The sequence below is a fragment of the Arabidopsis thaliana genome, chromosome 3, assembly GCF_000001735.4.
Source record: "Arabidopsis thaliana chromosome 3, partial sequence".
NCBI classification, from domain to species: domain Eukaryota; kingdom Viridiplantae; phylum Streptophyta; class Magnoliopsida; order Brassicales; family Brassicaceae; genus Arabidopsis; species Arabidopsis thaliana.
Window position 1 is genome coordinate 4887835 of NC_003074.8, and position 20608 is coordinate 4908442.

General features: G+C 37.0%; 4 protein-coding genes across 10 annotated transcripts; 3 read left to right on the top strand and 1 right to left on the bottom strand.

Moving 5' to 3' along the window:
* Window positions 1–1228: 1228 nt before the first annotated feature.
* AT3G14560 (uncharacterized protein) lies at window positions 1229–2381 on the top strand. Its single transcript, NM_112316.3, has one exon. It carries the CDS (start codon window positions 1534–1536, stop codon window positions 1996–1998), a length of 465 nt encoding a protein of 154 aa, NP_566489.1. The 5' UTR covers window positions 1229–1533; the 3' UTR covers window positions 1999–2381.
* A 2194-nt stretch (window positions 2382–4575) lies between these two features.
* On the top strand, window positions 4576–15046 carry GSL04 (glucan synthase-like 4). 3 transcript variants are annotated; one of them, NM_001202964.2, is made up of 42 exons: window positions 4735–5061; window positions 5188–5288; window positions 5368–5489; window positions 5566–5653; window positions 5755–5865; window positions 6003–6122; window positions 6206–6298; window positions 6381–6472; window positions 6559–6685; window positions 6788–6925; window positions 6999–7075; window positions 7168–7333; window positions 7719–7850; window positions 7930–8047; window positions 8122–8450; window positions 8629–8681; window positions 8771–8831; window positions 8933–9014; window positions 9102–9151; window positions 9223–9309; window positions 9409–9543; window positions 9659–9753; window positions 9851–9935; window positions 10017–10177; window positions 10269–10392; window positions 10487–10608; window positions 10710–10756; window positions 10835–10857; window positions 10950–11101; window positions 11219–11325; window positions 11407–11529; window positions 11629–11697; window positions 11775–11943; window positions 12039–12150; window positions 12251–12370; window positions 12451–12566; window positions 12674–12757; window positions 12848–12960; window positions 13042–13271; window positions 13348–14196; window positions 14292–14477; window positions 14564–14905. In NM_001202964.2, the coding sequence occupies exons 1-42, from the start codon at window positions 4809–4811 to the stop codon at window positions 14792–14794; spliced, it is 5853 nt and encodes a 1950-aa protein (NP_001189893.1). In that variant the 5' UTR covers window positions 4735–4808; the 3' UTR covers window positions 14795–14905. The 3 variants fall into 3 exon arrangements, with proteins under 3 accessions (NP_188075.2, NP_001326811.1, NP_001189893.1); NM_112317.3 differs by having other exon boundaries at window positions 4576–5061; window positions 10710–10857; window positions 14564–15046; NM_001338124.1 differs by having other exon boundaries at window positions 4615–5061; window positions 8819–8831; window positions 10710–10857; window positions 14564–14979.
* Window positions 15047–15118: 72 nt separating this feature from the next.
* AT3G14580 (Pentatricopeptide repeat (PPR) superfamily protein) lies at window positions 15119–16395 on the top strand (the record flags this gene model as incomplete). Its single annotated transcript, NM_112318.2, has 1 exon — window positions 15119–16395. Exon 1 carries the CDS (start codon window positions 15178–15180, stop codon window positions 16393–16395), a length of 1218 nt encoding a protein of 405 aa, NP_188076.1. The 5' UTR covers window positions 15119–15177.
* Window positions 16396–16435: 40 nt separating this feature from the next.
* Window positions 16436–20233, bottom strand: NTMC2T6.2 (Calcium-dependent lipid-binding (CaLB domain) family protein). 5 transcript variants are annotated; one of them, NM_001202965.1, is made up of 11 exons: window positions 20024–20120; window positions 19616–19690; window positions 19308–19451; window positions 19069–19164; window positions 18861–18992; window positions 18621–18773; window positions 18490–18531; window positions 18317–18368; window positions 18094–18186; window positions 17698–18005; window positions 16436–17615 (listed from the first exon to the last, which is right to left on the bottom strand). In NM_001202965.1, the coding sequence occupies exons 1-11, from the start codon at window positions 20045–20047 to the stop codon at window positions 16614–16616; spliced, it is 2121 nt and encodes a 706-aa protein (NP_001189894.1). In that variant the 5' UTR covers window positions 20048–20120; the 3' UTR covers window positions 16436–16613. The 5 variants fall into 5 exon arrangements, with proteins under 5 accessions (NP_001189894.1, NP_001326569.1, NP_001326568.1 ...); NM_001338125.1 differs by having other exon boundaries at window positions 19327–19451; window positions 19791–20120; NM_001125154.5 differs by having other exon boundaries at window positions 16444–17615; window positions 19791–20233.
* Between the last annotated feature and the right edge of the window lie 375 nt (window positions 20234–20608).

A 20608-nucleotide genomic window follows, 5' to 3' on the forward strand; every position in this document is an offset into this window, starting at 1 on the left:
ATGATATAACCCATAAAATAATTTCCGATATAATTTTTGACACCATATCAACATTAAAAACTAAAAAGTTTTTTTGTCAAATATAGTATAGGACTCTAGGAGGTAATCCGACAAATATATTGGAGAATAATTGGAGAAGATTAAAGAAGAGCAAAAGAGAGGTGTAGACATGTGAACCGAGCGATAATTGATGCGACGAAGAAGGAGTGGGTCGGTCCACTATAAGAACCACCACTCGTGCTAAACGCTATGATGCTTCGAATTGGATCTCATTTATTCGGTCAAATCATTTCTTCTCCAACGTCCAACACCCACATGTGACACGTACGTACCTTATCAAGCATATCGTATACGACCCCCTAAATTAAAGTTTCCTTTTTGTATATCTTTATTTATCAATTTTGTGTCGGTACGTGTATTGTGATTGTGACATCCATTTGCATTCTTAGCCTGCATCATATTTATTTCAAGCCTATATACATGGTAGTGTCCCGAACCGTTTTTATTGGCGTGGTAATTGTTCATTTGTACAAATTATAAAACTTATGAAATTGTTATTTATTAGTTTGATTTAGACTTTTAATTTATTCTAAAGTAGATATATATATATATATATATATATAGCTTTTACAAATGCTGAGACATCACACACGAATTTGATTTTAGTTCTCTAGTCTATGATAACTCATAAAATAACTGGATTTCTCCATTGATTACTAATCATATGAACTTGTAGAATTTTGATATTTTTTCTTAAGATATCCGAATCATTCCATTTAATCTATTATACAAATGATGATGGTTTATGAATTAAAAAGATGATGGCATTGGTGTGTGAATTGAATTTTGACATTTCATTTAATTTATTCTTTCATATACAAATCAATTCCTCAAGAATAAAATCTTCCATAAAATAATTACTTTATGGATATGTTTTTTTATAGTAGTGGTTTTTTCTTTGTCTACATATTATCCGAAGCATTTAAAAAAGTTCTCCTTATAAAAATTAAATAATTCTACGTCCGTTGATTTGTTCCTAAATTAAATGCAAACACGAGTAAAGTAGATGTCTCGGCTTTGTTTCTTTGCCTGTCCTAAAACCATATCTATAAGTGGGTTGTGCATTGTACCAAACTTGAAAGATCTTGCCTATACGCATATTCCACTTGTACATTTGGAATTTGACATTCAACTAACTTTATTATTATATAAACATGCCCAAGAATTAATTTCATTCAGTCATGTCTCATCGATGGTCCATTATCAGTTGTTAGGCCAAAAGCTATACTATCCTATTCTTATAATTTATTGTTAACTATTATTATCATCATCAATATCATCATATCACATTACATATGATCACATGATTGGTCGTGTAGTGTGGGGGGACATCTTCTCTCATACGCCAATATGCCTAATTAATTAATTAACCTTTCTCTATATATAAGACGTTAGTTTTGGCTCAAGCCATAACATATTTCCAAAGTTATATACTATATTTGATCTTCTTGAACTCTTTCTCTCTTCTCACAAATGGCGTCTACGCAATATGGTTTTGAACATCAAGGCGGCATGGAGATTATCAACGATGAGCTTATCTTGTCGTTTTTGGAAGAAGAATCGCCCGTCGAAAATCATAGTAGCATCAACAAAGAGGAAGAAGAGAAACTAAACCGTGTGATTAGGTCGCTAGAAGTGGAGATCAACATGAGTTCTCCAACCATAGAAGCTAGGAAAATGAATATGCAACAGACGATATCCGGTCTTGAAGATGATTTTGGGTGGCTTAACGACTTTGATATTGGTATGATTTCGTTGCAAAATGATGATGAGATGATGAATTGGTGTACGGAACTTTCTTACATGGATGGTGTGGTAGATAGTGGTGTTCTTGAGATTGAAGGTGGTGATTATTATTCTCATATTAACTATGCACTCACATTTGAGGAACCAACTCTTTCTCTATGGCAAGAGAATAATGATGTAGTTATGTATTGATTGATTTCGTGAAGTCATAATATAACAAAGGCTGTTTCGTAATCCGTTAACCCCCAAAAAAAGAAGGAATAAGAGGCTGTTTCATTAATCTTTAACAAATTAAAAGGAAAGAAGAAAGGGAGGCTGTTTTAATCAGTTATCTAATCTTTTAAATTTTATGTATGTATTCGTAAATGTTATGTATGTTGACGTTACATGTTTTTATATATATATATATATATTATGATTGTTGAGAAAGCAATACCAATATACATAGAATTATTTTAAAAGATTCTCGTGATTATCAAGACTAGCATGCATCAAGATGTAACTGTAGCGGCCGGATGCAAACATATGAAAGTTCAAATGTTTTTTGTTTTTTGTTTTTAATGATTAATGTTTTTACAAAGTATATTTTAACCATAATATAACTTGATGTAAAAAAACATGATCGTGCTAATTACGGTAACTTTTAGGAAGTTTTTTTTTCTCCCTTTCTATCCAATGAATACCCGTTGACGATAGCCAGAACTACAAATTTGTACATTTTGTTGAATAGAAATAGTCGAATATTTAAATGGTATAAAATTAAAAGAAATTTGAAACGACATTAGCCATTGAATTCCCACCAAAATATTTATTGGATTTTGTTATTCATGAATCATGATTACATAATGGATGCATATTCGCATAATTAATTTATGATAAAAAGGGGTAGACTCTAGAGGCATGTCCACTGTCATATCAAATGATAGTAACATAACTTACATAAGTGATCAAATGGGCTGGTTTATTTGAGACTCTTGGTGTGGAATGAATGAATTTGGTTATAGAATCTTGAACGTAATCATAATTTCTGAGTGAAAATCATGTTTATTTTCATAGCAAAAAAAAAAAATCATGTTTATTGACTTTAGAAATATACATAACAACTTCTTTTTTTTTTTTTTGGTAATGAGAGCTTTTTTTTTGTCGGCAACATGAAATACGGGAGTTTGGATTCAGATCGTGACACATAAACAATATCCGTACATAGTGCTGATTGGAGGTGAAAGTTTTTTTTTAATAAAATTTTAAACCATAAGATATTAAAAATTTATTGGATAAAGATGATTTGAAAACTAAAAAGGGTTAAAGCATAGTATATTGATTTGCTTATAAACTGCATAACATAACATAAGGCCCACTTTAACCAAAACATAAGGCCCATAAGATATGGGCTTTTGATTAAACATAGTGGTGGATATACTCAAAAGTCCATTTCTATATATCAGGCACAGACATCAGCTCATCACACTAAATAGTGATACACACTTTTGGTTAGTAGTTCGTAACTAGCATCAATTAAGCTTCACTACAGGCCTATCACCTTTTTTTTTTTCGGGAGGCCTATCACCTATGCATTCATTATACACCGGTTAATGTATAGAAATTAAATTATTGTTTCCAGTACATCAATTATCCATAAATCTAGTGGCTATTTTTAGAATATAGGTTGTTGAATAAATAACGTAGGAGTAATTTTAAGACAAACAATAAAAATACAAAAAGAAAACTTGAGTTTGGTGGTGTTTTTTAAAAAAAGAATTGGTTTTGATTTGTACACCAAGTTATTTTTGTATAGTCCTTTAGTATATTCTTAGTGACTAAGAAATAGATACAAATGCACATCAAGTATATGCTTTATATTCCAATTCATTAGAAAAAGATTTGGCTGCTTTACAGTGAATAAACTTTTTCAATGTTTTTTCTTTTCCCATGCACGTTGATGGTGTAGATTAACAAACACTTTTTTTTTTCCCATCAACAAAACTAGTAAAACTACATGTGCCAAAATGCCTGTTTCTGCTTATCTTATTAACTTTCACTTTAATTAAGTATGTAATTTGTTTGTTTCGGAGAAAAAAGCTTACTTAATTAAAAAGCTAAGCTTTCCAACTTTAATCTTTCTGACATTTAAGACCAATTATGCAAACTAATTAACACTTCCCTCTATTGATTGATTTAATATAATAAATAATAAATCTCAACTTTCTTCTATATGAATATGACAATGATTTCAAGGATTTAATCACATCATGTACTAATAAAAATTTGGACCTACTACTTACAAGTTACAATTAGGAATCCAAATTACATTTCTTCCAAAATCGAGGTTTATTATTATTTTATTTTGTTTGTATGTGAATTAATTAACCCAATTAGACTAATAAAAAAAGCCGGTCAATATTTATATTTCTTCCAAATATACTATATCACCTATTTATAAATTACTAAAAGAGCTCTATGACGTAACTTTAAATAGCAAAAGGCTACAGTAAAGTGAAAATAAATTGTTTCACATATCCAACGATGAAAAAAAATGACAAAAAAATAATCATGGTTTTTTTAAAACAAAAATTCGCCGCAAATTCTATTACTGTAAATCAAGAATTTTATCATCTATCTAACTCCTAAATTTTTTTAAAAAGAATATTTTCTAAAAGTTTTCTCTAGTTATTAAAATACATATTGTTATTGTTACTGAGAAATAAATAAATCCATATAATAAATTAACCTATAGTTTTCCCTCTCAAAAAAGAACGGCCAACTAAATAAAAGAAAGCAAAAAGCCAAAAAGAGGAAATCGCACCCATTCATCATTCTCTCTTCAAAAAATTCCGCCATGGAAACTAACCTCACTAAGCAATTTCCTCTTTATATAACTCCTTCCTTCTCCACTCCTCTCTTCCCTCCTTCCGATGCTTCCCTCCAAAACCCCACCGACGACCTAATCCCTAGAACACGAATCAGCTTAATTCGTCTGATTCTGATTGATTTTCTCCCAAAACATGTCTCACGAAATCGTCCCCGTTGATCCCATTGATGTTCCTAGCACGAGTTACTCACGGCCAATTCTGGGTCCTCGTGAAGATTCGCCGGAACGTGCTACCGAGTTCACGAGATCCCTAACTTTTCGGGAACATGTGTCGTCGGAGCCTTTTGATAGCGAGAGGCTTCCAGCGACATTAGCTTCCGAGATTCAGAGGTTTCTTCGTATTGCTAACTTGGTTGAGTCTGAGGAACCTCGAATTGCTTATCTATGTGAGTTCACTCTCTCCTCTTCCCTAATTTTGTAGGTCAATATTTCACTGAGTTTTTCTTCGAAATTCAAGCTTTCTTGTTGAAGAATCATACTTGAGTACCAATGTTGAAATTCTGTCGCTGCAGGCCGATTTCATGCTTTCGAGATAGCCCACCACATGGATAGAAACTCTACCGGAAGAGGTGTACGGCAGTTCAAAACTTCTCTTCTTCAAAGGCTTGAACTGGCAAGTCATCAAACAGATGAGTAGAAAGTTTTTGAATAAGTCATGAAATTTCTAAAAAATCATCACTTTACTTTTGCAGGATGAAGAGTTCACTGTGAGAAGAAGAAAGGAGAAGAGTGATGTTCGGGAACTCAAACGTGTTTATCATGCTTACAAGGAATATATTATCAGACATGGTGCAGCTTTCAATTTGGATAACAGGTATCTAATGACTGTAGCTAGTTGAAGTTCAATTTCAGCGAGCTAACACTAACCTTTGGAATTTTTATCTTGATAGTCAGCGAGAGAAGTTGATTAACGCACGCAGAATTGCTTCTGTTTTGTATGAAGTTCTCAAGACAGTCACAAGTGGCGCTGGCCCGCAGGTTCTTGTCTAATCTTTTTGTTTCTCTCCACCAGAATCTATATAACTTTGCATTGATTTCAATTTTGCATGTCTAACTTGAAATATTTTTGTTCCTGGTAGGCCATTGCGGATAGAGAAAGTATTCGAGCAAAATCTGAATTTTATGTGCCGTATAACATTCTTCCTCTCGATAAAGGAGGGGTACACCAAGCAATTATGCATCTGCCTGAGGTATAAAGATACATGGCCTCATTGGGAAACAGAATTGTTGCCACTTGCTTATTATGATTTTCCATTGTAGTATAGTTATGTAACTCAGCATATTGAAATTTTAATGGTGAAATGTTCCTTTATGTCCTAAAATACAGATTAAAGCTGCTGTTGCAATTGTACGTAACACTCGCGGGTTGCCTCCTCCAGAGGAATTTCAGAGACACCAGCCTTTTCTGGATTTATTTGAATTTCTGCAGTATGCCTTTGGGTTCCAGGTACTTGTCAGGAACTTGCTATCGGTATTGTAAAGACTGTAATTACACATGGTGACCAGACTTTCAATTTTTTTTGCTGCTAGAATGGAAATGTTGCCAATCAGAGAGAGCATCTGATTCTACTACTCAGTAACACCATTATACGGCAACCACAGAAGCAGTCTTCAGCTCCAAAGGTGTTGTATTATTTCGACTCTTTATTAATTGATTAAGTTCTCCATCTTTGAAACTGACATTATCTTAATTTTTTGTAACCAGTCTGGTGATGAGGCAGTAGATGCATTGATGAAGAAGTTTTTTAAGAACTACACGAACTGGTGCAAATTTCTTGGGAGAAAAAATAACATTAGGTAATTTTTCATCTTTTCACTTTCGATGTTTTTCATCTCTTTAGCCCATTTATTTCTAACTGTTCCGTCTCACGATCTACCTGCAGGTTGCCCTATGTGAAACAGGAAGCCCTACAATATAAAACATTGTATATAGGACTCTACCTTCTCATATGGGGAGAGGCGTCGAACTTGAGGTTCATGCCAGAGTGCCTGTGTTATATTTTCCACCACGTAAGTGGAAAATTCTGTTTCTATGTTATTAATACATCTTCTTAGAAAGTTCATCAGTCAGTCTGATCAATATTCACAATGTTGATGTTGATGGTAATTCAGATGGCATATGAATTGCATGGAGTTTTAACCGGTGCAGTTAGTATGATAACTGGGGAGAAGGTTGCTCCAGCATATGGTGGAGGACACGAATCTTTCCTTGCGGATGTAGTTACTCCCATATACATGGTTGTCCAAAAGGTGAATTTCTGTTTGAGGAAGTGCTTGAATTAACTTTAAAGTGAGTAGTCAATTGTATAGTATATGCCTGCAGGAAGCTGAGAAGAATAAGAATGGAACTGCTGATCATTCTATGTGGAGAAACTACGATGATCTGAACGAGTTCTTCTGGTCAGAATATTCACCATATTACATCTCTTTGCTACCATATCTGTGTTTAAAAGCCGTGAACATCACTAATCAGTTTTTTACGTCTTCCACAGGTCTCTTGAATGCTTCGAAATAGGTTGGCCAATGCGTCCCGAGCACGATTTTTTCTGTGTAGAATCATCAGAAACCAGTAAACCAGGGAGATGGCGAGGAATGCTTAGATTTCGCAAGCAGACAAAGAAAACGGATGAAGAAATAGAGGATGACGAAGAACTTGGGGTACATGTTTTTGTAACTCATGGATCTCTTCCCCTGATTATGCATTTGCATATACACACTAAGTAACCTAAAGAATAATGGAAGCTTTATTCATCAGTAGCCTGTTCATTTGTGTCATAGCAGTATGGTGTTCCTAGCTTGTTCAAGAGACTACGGAGCATATTATCGCTTAATATCTAAGTAAGCACACTATTAAAATTGGTCAATTGGCGTGTGAACGGCTTCCAAAGTCAGAATTCAGAAAGAACAATAAATGGGGTCGTCAGTAGGACTAACATTCTTAGGTTCAGCAAATTGCATTGCTTTTGAATTCATAACAAATTCTCTTGTATGTTTCAAAACGCTACATAGTTATATATCTCATGTGATCTTCTCGTCACTGCAGGTTCTCAGTGAGGAACAACCTAAACCAACCTCAAGATGGCTGGGGAAGACAAATTTTGTAGAGACTCGTTCCTTTTGGCAGATATTCCGGAGCTTTGACAGAATGTGGAGTTTCTTTGTTTTGTCCCTACAGGTTCTTCTTCTGCTTTTTCATCATTCAAATTACATTCCCAGTAGATTTGCAAATGATGAATTTCCTATTTCTCTTTCAGGCATTGATAATTATGGCTTGTCATGATGTGGGATCTCCACTCCAAGTGTTTAATGCTAATATATTCGAAGACGTCATGAGCATTTTCATTACCTCAGCAATTCTAAAGCTTATAAAAGGTTATCAGCCATTTCTTCAAAATTAAACGTAAGATACAATACTTACTGCTAACATTTTATGGGGATTGTTGCAGGTATTCTTGACATAATCTTCAAGTGGAAAGCAAGAAACACAATGCCGATCAATGAAAAGAAGAAGCGGTTGGTGAAGTTGGGCTTTGCTGCGATGTGGACTATTATTCTACCAGTGCTGTATTCTCATTCAAGAAGGAAATACATTTGTTATTTCACAAATTACAAAACCTGGCTTGGTGAATGGTGTTTTTCTCCATACATGGTGGCAGTCACGATATACCTGACAGGAAGTGCAATTGAGTTGGTCTTGTTTTTCGTTCCTGCCATCAGCAAATACATTGAGACCTCCAATCATGGCATCTTTAAAACTTTGTCTTGGTGGGGACAGGTACTTAAATCTCAGAAACTCCACATTTTTGAGCAAATTTCTCACGGTTGAGCATGAAAGCACATTAATGTTTCGAACAATGTTTTCAGTTAGTCTGTTTTACTTTTGGTGCATTTCAAACTCACTTTACAAGTTACCATCCGATTACTTTCTAAGCTGCTAGCCGATTTGTTTGCAGCCTAGGTTATATGTTGGGCGAGGAATGCAAGAAACTCAGGTGTCACAATTCAAGTATGCCCCGAGCCAAATTTCCTCTATATTTGTTTAGTTAGTCTAGTCATTTCTATTTTTCTGTGGTTTTTATTTTTATTTCTGTTCAGATACACTTTCTTCTGGATTCTGGTTCTCCTGACCAAGTTTGCTTTCAGCTATGCATTTGAGGTAACGAACTGATGTATTTTCCAGATAGGTGCTACTGATACCTGATGTTGTATGTGTTGAGTTCAAACAGTTTCTTACATTTTCATGATCTGGAAATTCAGATAAAGCCTCTAATAGAACCTACACGACTGATAATGAAAGTTGGTGTGCGGAATTATGAATGGCATGAAATTTTCCCAGAAGGTTTACTCTTATACTTTATTTTTTCTCTTCTGTTGTAAATTATGTATTGCAGCACACTAAAGAACTTTTTGTTTTCTCCTTTTATAGTGAAGAGTAATGCTGCTGCAATTGTTGCAGTATGGGCGCCAATAATGGTGGTGAGTTCTCAGTAGGTGAATTTCCATCCCCATGCATACCTTCAATTCTGAGACAAATGCTAAACTTTCAGGTCTATTTCATGGATACACAAATATGGTATTCAGTTTACTGTACGATCTTTGGTGGACTGTATGGTGTTCTGCACCACCTTGGTGAGGTAAGCACATGTTTCTGCTATGCGTGAGTTGTCATTTTTTGCATTTTCCTGCCAGGTGTGCTGTTTCCAGAGTTAACATGTTCCTCTATTTCTTTTCAGATTCGAACTTTAGGCATGTTGAGAGGCCGGTTTCATACTTTACCTTCAGCTTTCAATGCATCCCTTATTCCACACTCAACAAAAGATGAGAAAAGGAGAAAACAAAGAGGTTTTTTCCCCTTCAATTTAGGCAGGGTAAGAGATTGTGTGAATCGACCATGTGTATATGCCCAAAGACTAAACTATACATCTTTTAATGAGCTGGACTATATATGAGTTTCATAAAAAAGTCGTGTACTTTGCTTTGCAGGGGTCTGATGGCCAGAAAAATAGTATGGCCAAGTTTGTCTTGGTCTGGAACCAAGTCATTAACAGTTTCAGAACAGAAGATCTGATAAGTAACAAGTAAATTGCTCCCTTCTGTATTGCTTGCATGTAAAGTTCTGAGTCAGAAACTTCTGACATATAAACATAGCTAATAAGTGTATATTTTTATCTTCAGGGAATTAGATTTGATGACGATGCCGCTGTCATCGGAGGTATTATCAGGAATCATCCGTTGGCCCATTTTCCTCCTTGCAAATAAGGTACATTTTAAAATATTTTCTACACAATTGTTTTGGTGGAACTTCGGTTTGTTGGTAAATATAGCTGCCCCATCTTACTAGTTTTCAACAGCTCTGAGCATTGCAAAAGATTTTGTCGGGAAGGATGAGGTTCTCTATCGAAGGATTCGGAAAGACGAGTACATGTACTACGCAGTAAAAGAGTGCTATGAATCTTTGAAGTACATTCTTCAGATTCTTGTTGTTGGTGATCTTGAGAAAAAGTAATGCCTTCTAGTAGCCTCCTCTAGTTACAACTTTTGCTTTTTTTCTGCTGGCTGCGGTATTTAATTTATATATTTGATATTGGCTCAGGATTATATCTGGTATAATAAACGAGATAGAGGAAAGCATCAGACAGTCAAGTTTGCTTGAAGAATTTAAGATGGCTGAGCTCCCAGCGTTGCATGACAAATGTATTGAGCTGGTTCAACTCCTGGTAATTATCTTGTGGCGTTGTGTCAGCTGTTTTCTTATAAATGTAGTAGTTCCAATGGGTATTTTTAATACGTAAGTTCTTCTGTACATTCCAGGTTGAGGGAAGTGCCGAGCAACTCCAGGTTGAGAAAAGCGAAGAACTGCATGGTAAACTTGTAAAGGCTCTTCAGGATATCTTTGAGCTAGTAACAAATGATATGATGGTACATGGTGACAGGTTAGTGAATTTCGAAGTTATGAAACCCCTGTTGCTTTTAGTTCTCTTTCTGTGAAGGATTGAACAGGCTAAACTTCCTTAATAATTCTTCGAATGTTTAGAATTCTGGATTTGCTCCAGTCTCGGGAGGGGTCAGGAGAAGACACAGGTATTTTTATGAGGGTTATAGAACCACAGTTGTTTGAATCCTACGGAGAATGGAGATGCATTCATTTTCCGCTGCCAGATAGTGCTTCATTGAGTGAACAGGTACCATATGAGCGTGCTGCAATGTGTTCTTAAATGATCCAACCCTGCGAAAATGCTGCACTGTGCTGATATTTCTATGTTGGTTTTGTCAGATCCAGCGTTTTCTGTTATTGTTAACTGTCAAAGATAGTGCAATGGACATACCAGAGAACTTAGATGCTCGGCGGCGCCTATCTTTCTTTGCTACTTCGCTTTTCATGGATATGCCCGATGCTCCGAAAGTACGCAATATGATGTCATTCAGGTCTGCCTTCACGACTTTACCTTAAAAAGATATACAAATTATTACTTTAGTCTCTAGGAAACTAGAAAAGGAGTACATGCTTGGATCATCAATTGATGACTAACACTTTGGTTGCAGTGTTTTGACACCGCATTATCAGGAGGATATTAACTATTCAACGAACGAACTACATTCCACCAAGTCTAGTGTGTCAATCATCTTTTATATGCAGAAGATTTTTCCAGGTAAGTCACAATACGTGTTCATTTTGATTTGTGACTGTCTTCTCTGTTTGTGTTTCAAGGTTCTAATTTTTGAATTGTTAGATGAGTGGAAAAACTTTCTTGAGCGAATGGGATGTGATAATTTAGACGCCTTAAAGAAAGAGGGTAAAGAAGAAGAGCTTCGAAACTGGGCATCATTTCGTGGACAAACATTGAGTAGAACAGGTGAGACGAATAAGTGTATGTGAAAATTGTCTAATTGACCCTTATCACACTTTGATAGCGAACTAACAAAATTTTGTTTTGTTTTCATGGTTAATACAGTTCGTGGTATGATGTATTGCCGAGAAGCTCTGAAATTGCAAGCCTTCCTTGACATGGCAGATGACGAGGGTTTGTCAGCTTGATTCTAGCCTATGATCTTTGCAATTTCTTTGGTTGATTCCAATATACTCCTGTTTCTCCTCTAGATATTCTTGAAGGATACAAGGACGTGGAACGAAGTAACAGACCTTTAGCCGCACAACTTGATGCATTGGCAGATATGAAATTCACGTATGTTGTTTCTTGCCAAATGTTTGGAGCCCAAAAATCATCTGGGGATCCTCACGCGCAGGATATACTTGACCTGATGATAAAGTAAGCTTTTAAAATTGTACATGATCTCAGTTAGATTTAGTAGCCAAAGTTGTACATGCTTCCCTAAAGCACTGTTACATGACTGTTGCACTTAGGTATCCATCTCTCCGTGTTGCATACGTTGAGGAGAGGGAAGAAATCGTGTTGGATGTTCCAAAGAAGGTTTACTACTCTATATTGGTAAAAGCTGTTAACGGTTTCGATCAGGTATCAATAACTTTCCTACAATGCTTGATAATTTGATGTACAAGTTGAACTGTAAAATCATAGTAACAGTCGATGACCAAACTTGATTTTGATAATCTAGGAAATTTACCGTGTCAAACTTCCTGGACCACCTAACATTGGAGAGGGAAAGCCTGAGAATCAAAATCACGCCATAGTTTTCACTCGAGGTGAAGCACTTCAGACGATCGACATGAACCAAGTAAGTTTTCTGCCTCTTGGATTTACAATATAATTAATGAACCGCCTTTGTGTCTTCTAAACTTCTGACATAAATGATAGGATCACTACCTGGAAGAGGCTTTCAAAATGAGAAATCTCCTTCAAGAATTTCTTCGAAACCGTGGAAGAAGACCTCCAACAATTCTTGGTTTAAGGGAACACATATTCACCGGAAGGTTTGTTCCACACATGCATACATGCATATAAATACCATTCTCCCCGTAACAACCAGAACATGGTATATCTCATAAACATGGAATTTACTGAGTTTCTGATATTGCAGTGTTTCTTCTCTAGCATGGTTCATGTCATATCAAGAAACCAGTTTTGTCACAATCGGTCAAAGGCTTCTTGCTAATCCTCTCAGGCAATAACCCTTAAGTCCTAAACCCACAAAATCACAGTTTCCACTTGCTGCGGCTACAAAAACCTAACTTTTTTTTTCACTGATTTATAGAGTCCGGTTTCACTATGGGCATCCAGATGTCTTCGACAGAATATTTCACATAACAAGGGGTGGCATCAGTAAATCATCGAGAACTATTAACTTAAGCGAGGACGTTTTCGCAGGTATGAAATCACATATTAAAGAGTTGTCTCAGCGATTTCATAAGATTTACTTGTAATTACATTCTTCTTTGTATTATGTAGGTTATAATACTACCTTACGACGTGGATGCATAACCTACAATGAGTACCTCCAAGTTGGAAAAGGTCGTGATGTTGGCCTCAATCAAATCTCAAAGTTTGAGGCCAAGGTGGCTAACGGAAACAGTGAACAGACTATTAGCCGTGACATATACCGTTTAGGACAACGTTTTGATTTCTTCAGAATGTTGTCTTGTTATTTCACAACCATTGGATTCTACTTCAGTAGCTTGGTAACGTTCATAAAACTTTAGCTGAATAATTGTTTCAGTTGTAGATGAGCTCTAATTTCTTTTGACGTGTGTACAGATTTCCGTGATCGGGATTTATATTTATCTCTATGGTCAACTCTACCTCGTACTCAGTGGGTTGCAGAAGACGCTTATTCTTGAGGCCAAGGTGAAAAACATAAAATCATTGGAAACAGCCCTTGCCTCTCAATCATTTATCCAGCTAGGTCTCTTGACCGGTCTACCAATGGTGATGGAGATTGGGTTGGAGAAAGGATTTCTTATAGCCTTTCAAGATTTCATACTCATGCAGCTACAGCTTGCTGCATTCTTCTTCACTTTCTCTCTAGGAACTAAAACGCATTACTTTGGCAGAACAATTCTCCATGGAGGTGCCAAATACAGACCCACAGGGCGTAAAGTAGTGGTGTTCCATGCCAACTTCAGTGAAAATTACAGATTATATTCTCGAAGCCATTTCATCAAAGGTTTTGAGCTCATGATTCTTCTGGTCGTCTACGAGTTGTTCAAGCATACATCTCAAAGCAACATGGCTTACTCATTCATCACTTTCTCAGTGTGGTTCATGTCTTTTACTTGGTTATGCGCCCCGTTTCTCTTCAACCCTTCAGGCTTTACCTGGGAAATAATAGTCGGTGACTGGAGAGACTGGAACAGGTGGATCAAAGAGCAAGGTGGAATAGGGATTCAGCAAGACAAGAGCTGGCAATCTTGGTGGAACGACGAGCAAGCCCATCTACGTGGCTCTGGTGTTGGAGCTCGCTGTTTGGAGATAATTTTGTCCCTCAGGTTCTTTGTGTATCAGTATGGTTTGGTATATCACCTTGACATTACCCAAAGCAACACAAATATCATAGTCTACGCGCTTTCTTGGGTCGTGATTCTCGCCACATTCTTCACAGTCAAGGTAAAATCTCTCTTTCTCTTGCTGTGAATAATAAGAAGATGCATAAAAACAGAACCAAACTCAAGCTAAACAATATTTTCTGTTTTCTCTCGCAGGCAGTAGACCTAGGAAGACAACTCTTCAGCACAAGAAAGCATCTCGTGTTTCGGTTCTTCAAAGTCTTCGTCTTCGTGAGCATACTTACAATCATAATCACTCTAGCAAACATCTGTCACCTCTCTGTCAAGGACCTTCTAGTCTCTTGCTTAGCTTTCTTGCCCACTGGTTGGGGTCTGATTCTGGTACCACAAATGAATCTACCTCTCACTGTTTCTAAAAAGAATATCACATTTACTTTCTTATGACATCCCTTAAATCGTTGTTGCAGATTGCACAAGCGGTTAGGCCAAAGATAGAAGGAACGAGCTTATGGGAGTTCACACAGGTTCTTGCTCGAGCTTATGATTATGGAATGGGCGTTGTTCTGTTTGCACCAATGGCTATCTTAGCATGGCTTCCTATTATTTCTGCGTTTCAGACTCGTTTTCTATTCAACGAAGCTTTTAACAGAAGACTTCAAATTCAACCTATTCTTGCAGGGAAGAAGAAGAATCGATGAACATATTCCTCTTTTCTTTCTTCCACTCTTCTGCTTTTGTACATGTTGTAACTATTTCACTTATTATTTGCTCTGTACAAAAATCCGGTTCATACCAAATATATCACTGTTGTTCAACATAGTGAATTAGGAGTCTTGTACATTAAAACCGCTCCGAACCAAAGTGGAATCCTAATTGCTGCTACAACTTGGAAGCGAATCAAAATGTTCGGTACATTTGTCTTGTAAACCGGAACTAAACCACAATTTAATCAAACAAACTTTCTGAACCGAAATATCTGAATACTTTAACCACTTGGTTTAATTTCTTCTTGGACCGTTTTGGTTTCAAAATCATATTTATACAGTTACTAGTTCAAGAGTTTGTGTAGCAAAAACAAACAATGATTCTTCGGAGGCTTGTTCTGTCTGCAACATCGAATTCAAATCCCAGAAGAAGCCAATCACTTTCATCTTCTGGTGTTCGTATTCTCTCATCATCATCTTCAGATAGATATACGTCGTCCTCGCAACGATATTCCGGTGACGATAGACTCGCCAGGCTAAGGCACAAGGACTGGTTAGCCCCAAACGAAGTTTTGAAAATCTTCGACAATGTCAAAGATCCGAGCTTCCTGCTGCCAGCTTACCAGCATTACTCTAAACGGAAAGACTATCAACCAACGGAATCTCTCTACGCCCTTATGATCAACAAGTTTGGCCAAGCTAAAATGTACGATGAAATCGAAGAAGTAATGAGAACTATAAAGCTTGAGAAAAGATGTCGTTTCTCAGAGGAGTTTTTCTACAATTTGATGAGGATTTACGGGAACTTAGCCGGAAGAATCAACCGAGCGATCGAGATATTGTTCGGTATGCCGGATTTTGGATGCTGGCCAAGTTCTAAGAGTTTCAATTTCATACTGAATTTACTTGTTTCCGCGAAGTTGTTCGATGAGATTCATAAGATCTTTGTGAGTGCTCCTAAGCTAGGTGTTGAGATCGATGCTTGTTGCTTGAATATACTCATCAAAGGACTCTGTGAGAGTGGGAATTTAGAAGCTGCACTCCAACTGCTCGACGAATTTCCTCAACAAAAATCACGGCCTAATGTGATGACGTTTTCTCCTTTGATTCGTGGTTTCTGTAATAAGGGAAAGTTCGAAGAAGCTTTTAAATTGTTGGAGAGGATGGAGAAGGAACGAATCGAACCAGATACTATCACGTTTAACATTTTGATTTCAGGGCTTAGGAAGAAAGGTAGAGTTGAAGAAGGGATTGATCTTTTAGAGAGAATGAAGGTAAAGGGGTGTGAACCAAATCCTGGGACTTATCAGGAGGTGTTGTATGGTCTCTTGGATAAAAAGAGGAACTTGGAAGCTAAAGAGATGATGAGTCAGATGATTTCATGGGGTATGAGACCCAGTTTTCTGTCTTACAAGAAGATGGTTTTGGGGCTTTGTGAAACGAAGTCGGTTGTGGAAATGGACTGGGTTTTGAGGCAAATGGTGAATCATGGTTTTGTTCCAAAGACATTGATGTGGTGGAAAGTTGTTCAGTGTGTTGTTTCAAAGAACAATGATGACTCTCAAGCAAATTTGGATCGTATTACTGCTTGCTAGGAAACTCCTGGTTAAGGTTTTTATACATTCTGCTGTATTGTTTAAAAGATAGAACATGCTGAGCACTGAAGCTGTCTGATCTTCAAGTAGAAGAAAACAGAAGAAGCAAACAGATTCTCGAAAGTAAGACGAAGACTCAAAACTAAAAAGCTGTACAAGAGTCCTTTGGAGTACATCTACAACTAACAAAATCAAATTTTTCATCCTCAAGCTTCTGATTATTTACCTATGATTCCTTTTCGATTCTTGGGGGTGGTGACTTTCTCGGCTCCAGCAAAAGAGTTCCTGGCATCACTATATGTAGTTTCCAAGTTTGCTAAATTTTTCTTTGTTTCCTTGTTTTTCGAATCGTCTTTGGAGTTCGCGGATGTATTTACATTATCATCTTCACCTGCCTTGACAGTCTTTCCTTCAAGTTTTGCTCTTCTTAGTGTCCCCAGGTCCTGCACATTGCTAAATGCAGATTTGTCATCAGAAGTTTCACTTAGACATTCAGAGTCTTGCTCTGACACAGTTGAACACTCGTCATCTCTTGATTTCCTTGATCCTTTATGCGAAAAAGCATGCTTAAGGTGTCTTGCAGACTTTTCAGCATGTTTTAGAATGCTTTTTGCAACATCCTTCATGTGTCTCTTGTGCTGACTGTCTTCAGAATCAAAGCTCTCACCTTTTGGACTTCTTCCTGTGAGAGGCCCCGATAGCCTGTCTTCAACGATGAACTTAACTCCAACATCCTTTTGATTTAACGCCTTCAAATTAATCCGAGGAGACCTGATATCCTCTTCAATGCTCCCTGTATGATGACATTCTTCCTTTTTTCCATTCTTATGGAACACTAAACCGATTTTCTTCAGCCCCCAACCAACAGACTTCATCTCGCTCTTCCCTTCCTGATTTTTATCAGTGCTGCTGCTTTCATTGTTGGGCGACGTAGATGCAGTGGAACGGACACTGCCAGCGCACTGTATTTTGTTATCAAGGCATCGACTCTTGCCTTTTCTTGGTTCCCAAATCTGTGAGACTTCAGTTCCTGGTTGATGTACCCAAATCCCAGTCTCTTCTTGTCCTTCGATGTTTATTGGTTCCATATTATCAGGAACCCTTGGAGACTTGTCAGATACCACTGATGAGAAGGAACCTTTATTTGTAACGTCGGAAGCAAAAGAAGCCCACATGTCTTCCTTACATATTGTCACTCCTTCAAACGGATCATCGTTCAACTGTAAAAGAATGCATATTGCATAAGAGTTGATCATGAAACTCTTACGTTAAAGAAAACTAAACAGAAGAAACTCAATCTACCTTTGCCTCGTCCTCAAGTACGGTTATAGCAAGGTGCAATCTCCCCATTTTAATGTTCTGAAGAGGCAACCACATATCATTTCTTTGGCCGCCTCGAAACTCTGCAATGTTCACTGAACAGTCGCCAAGACTGTCATCGCTAAATCGGTCTTTGTCTTGAACTTCAATGTTAAGAATATTTGCGGAGTCCCATGTGCAGATTGGTATCTTGAACTCTTCTTGCCATTTGGGAGCCAAGGTTTTCCATAGTATCTTGGTTTTGAATCTGTAAGCGCCAAGCTGCCCTTTCACGTAAGGATCAGCTAAACCTGAAGCATCCAAAACCAAGAAGTTCATAAAACGTAGTTCAAACTACTAAAGCGGAGGAAAATAACTCCCTGTGATTTCCAGACTAACCGTTTAGATCTGATGGTTTAACATCACATGCTTCAACGACTTCAACAAGAGCGTGTGCTACTGGTTCTTTCTCATCAACAAAGAACCAATTATCTGGAACAAACACAGACAAAGAAGGTACTCATATGGACTGATTGGATGAAGGTTTAAGAAGTTTGAGGAACCAATAAAAAGAAGTACAAGATAGAAGTCATGGATTGTGAGCATCTCCTGCAATAGTTACCTCCTGACTCTGGGCTAACAAATTTCTCCATATCAACTACCAGCATATTTGGCTGCAAAATTAGACACAAGCTTCATGTAGCTAGAGTAATTGTAATGCAGTGTTTGCTTAACTACAGAGGGGATTAATCCAGAGCATCCGAAGAGAAAGGCGACAAACAACAAGAATCTTACCTCAACAAGAGTCTGCTCAAATGCAACAGACAAAAGTTTGTCCTGATTGAGAAAGAAAGATATTGGTTGGAGTGTTAGAAGAGGAAAAACTCAAAAAATCCAGAGAAAGCTCATCAGGCGTCAGTACTTACTAGCCATCCTGCAATCCCTGGAAGCACAGCAACATCAAGTCCATGAGTGGTAATTGGTTTAACAGTCATTTGGAAATAAGGTGGCTCTGCAAAACACACTCGTAAACGCCCGAGAAAAGGCCATCGACGAAGGAACTTCACTCCAATCAACACCTTCAATAGTTAAAGATACCGATATGAAGTAAGATACTTCATTGAAGGAAGCGTGTAAGTGAAGCTGCAGAAAAGAAAATGCACTACCTTTCCTTCAACATGCATTCCTGTCAAATGCAACTTTGTCCACATTCCAAACCCAAGTCTTTTTCTTAACTTCACAGCGAGTATTGCGCTCATATCATCTGCTGTGAGGAAATTCATTCCAAGTTCCAGTACCTGTACACACTCCAATATAAGTTATACTTTCTCTATAGAACTTAGAGCTTATAGAACTGAAATTGTGCAACTATACCAAGTGATCATCACCCGTAGATTGCCGTAGAACCCTAATATCTGTCAACAAAGGAGGGTTTCTTCCCAAATAAAGGTGTTGTATCACAACTTTTTTCTGCACAAATTATCATTCCATCAATACTAAGTCGGTTTTTCGACTGTAAACTGAGCTACAGTTAGTGGCCTAGCTAGTACTACTACAAAGGGCTAACTAGACACAAAACGAAACTGGAAAGACTCAAAATTTGAAAGAGTTACCGCAGTCCAAGGTCTATACTTGTCCAAGAACCAAGGTATGATCGGACGAAGAATCTTCTGAGAAGCAATCTGTTCCATACAAATAGGCCATATCCTCTCCACGGCATGATTCAACCACCGCACCGATTCAGAATCAGATAGAACCTACAAAGTTGTATTTAAAAAATAAAAATAAAAAAAGATTACCATTTCATGCAAACAAAGGTAAAGTCAGTATCTTCCAATACAAGATTGAGAAGAACCCTAGAACTTGAACAAATGTATACACAAAGCAACTTAAAGTCTTAAACAACAAAGTAGAAAATTACACGTCTCTGGTTAGCTTGCTTCCTCTCTTCAAACTGCAATTTCTTCCTCAATCTCATCACATAGCGTTCATGAACCTAAAAGAAACCCACCAAAACAATATTTTTCACCAAATCCAATAAAAATTGAAGCTTTAACATCTAAAAGAAACATTTCTCCAGAGAAGGAACAACACACCAGGTAAAGATAAACGAGAGAGAGGACATAGAAAACCGCGTGTGATCGATTCAAGTAAGATAGAACCCAAAGTAACAGTAACACAATCACCACATGATGGATTACCGAACACTCCATTATTATTATACTTCCTTTGGTTACAAAACCCAGAAGTGAACAACAAACTAGTCCAAAGATTCTTGCTTTTTTTTCTTAAATCCAAAGGATCAAACAACAATCTCATGAAACAAAACCATCCGAAACGAGTCGCACTTCATGTGTGTTGGTTAGGAAAGGACAAAGAAACAAGTAATAAGATGATTTCAGTTTTTGTTTGTTCTCGTGGATTTTGATTAGTTAGTTCAGAGAAAAAGACACAGAGACAGAACCAAAGAAAAAAAAAACATTTCGATCTAAATTTACTCTGTTTTCTTCCGCGAAGCCAAAGAAAAACGCTGTCGTTTTTTGAAAAGCGAAACGCGTCAACCGCCTGAAAGAGTGCAAACGTGTCAGACACGTGTGAGGAGACAAGGATAAAGGTCCCACTCCAATGTCATTGTTCAATTAATCGTGAATTAGACGATCCTATCCGTTCATTTTTAAAAGCATTGATCTGATGGACGGCTTACAATTTGACTTGTTTCATATAATCTCATCTCCATAGAATATCTACTTTTATTAGATAACAATAGCTATCTATTCTACATTTTATATTAAAAATAATGAAATAATTCCACTAAATGGTCAACAAATAATTTAATATTAAATGTTATTCTAATCTATTGTTATGTAGAAGAACAAGTGGGATATTTTTCTATATTCATCTCTCTCTTTATCTC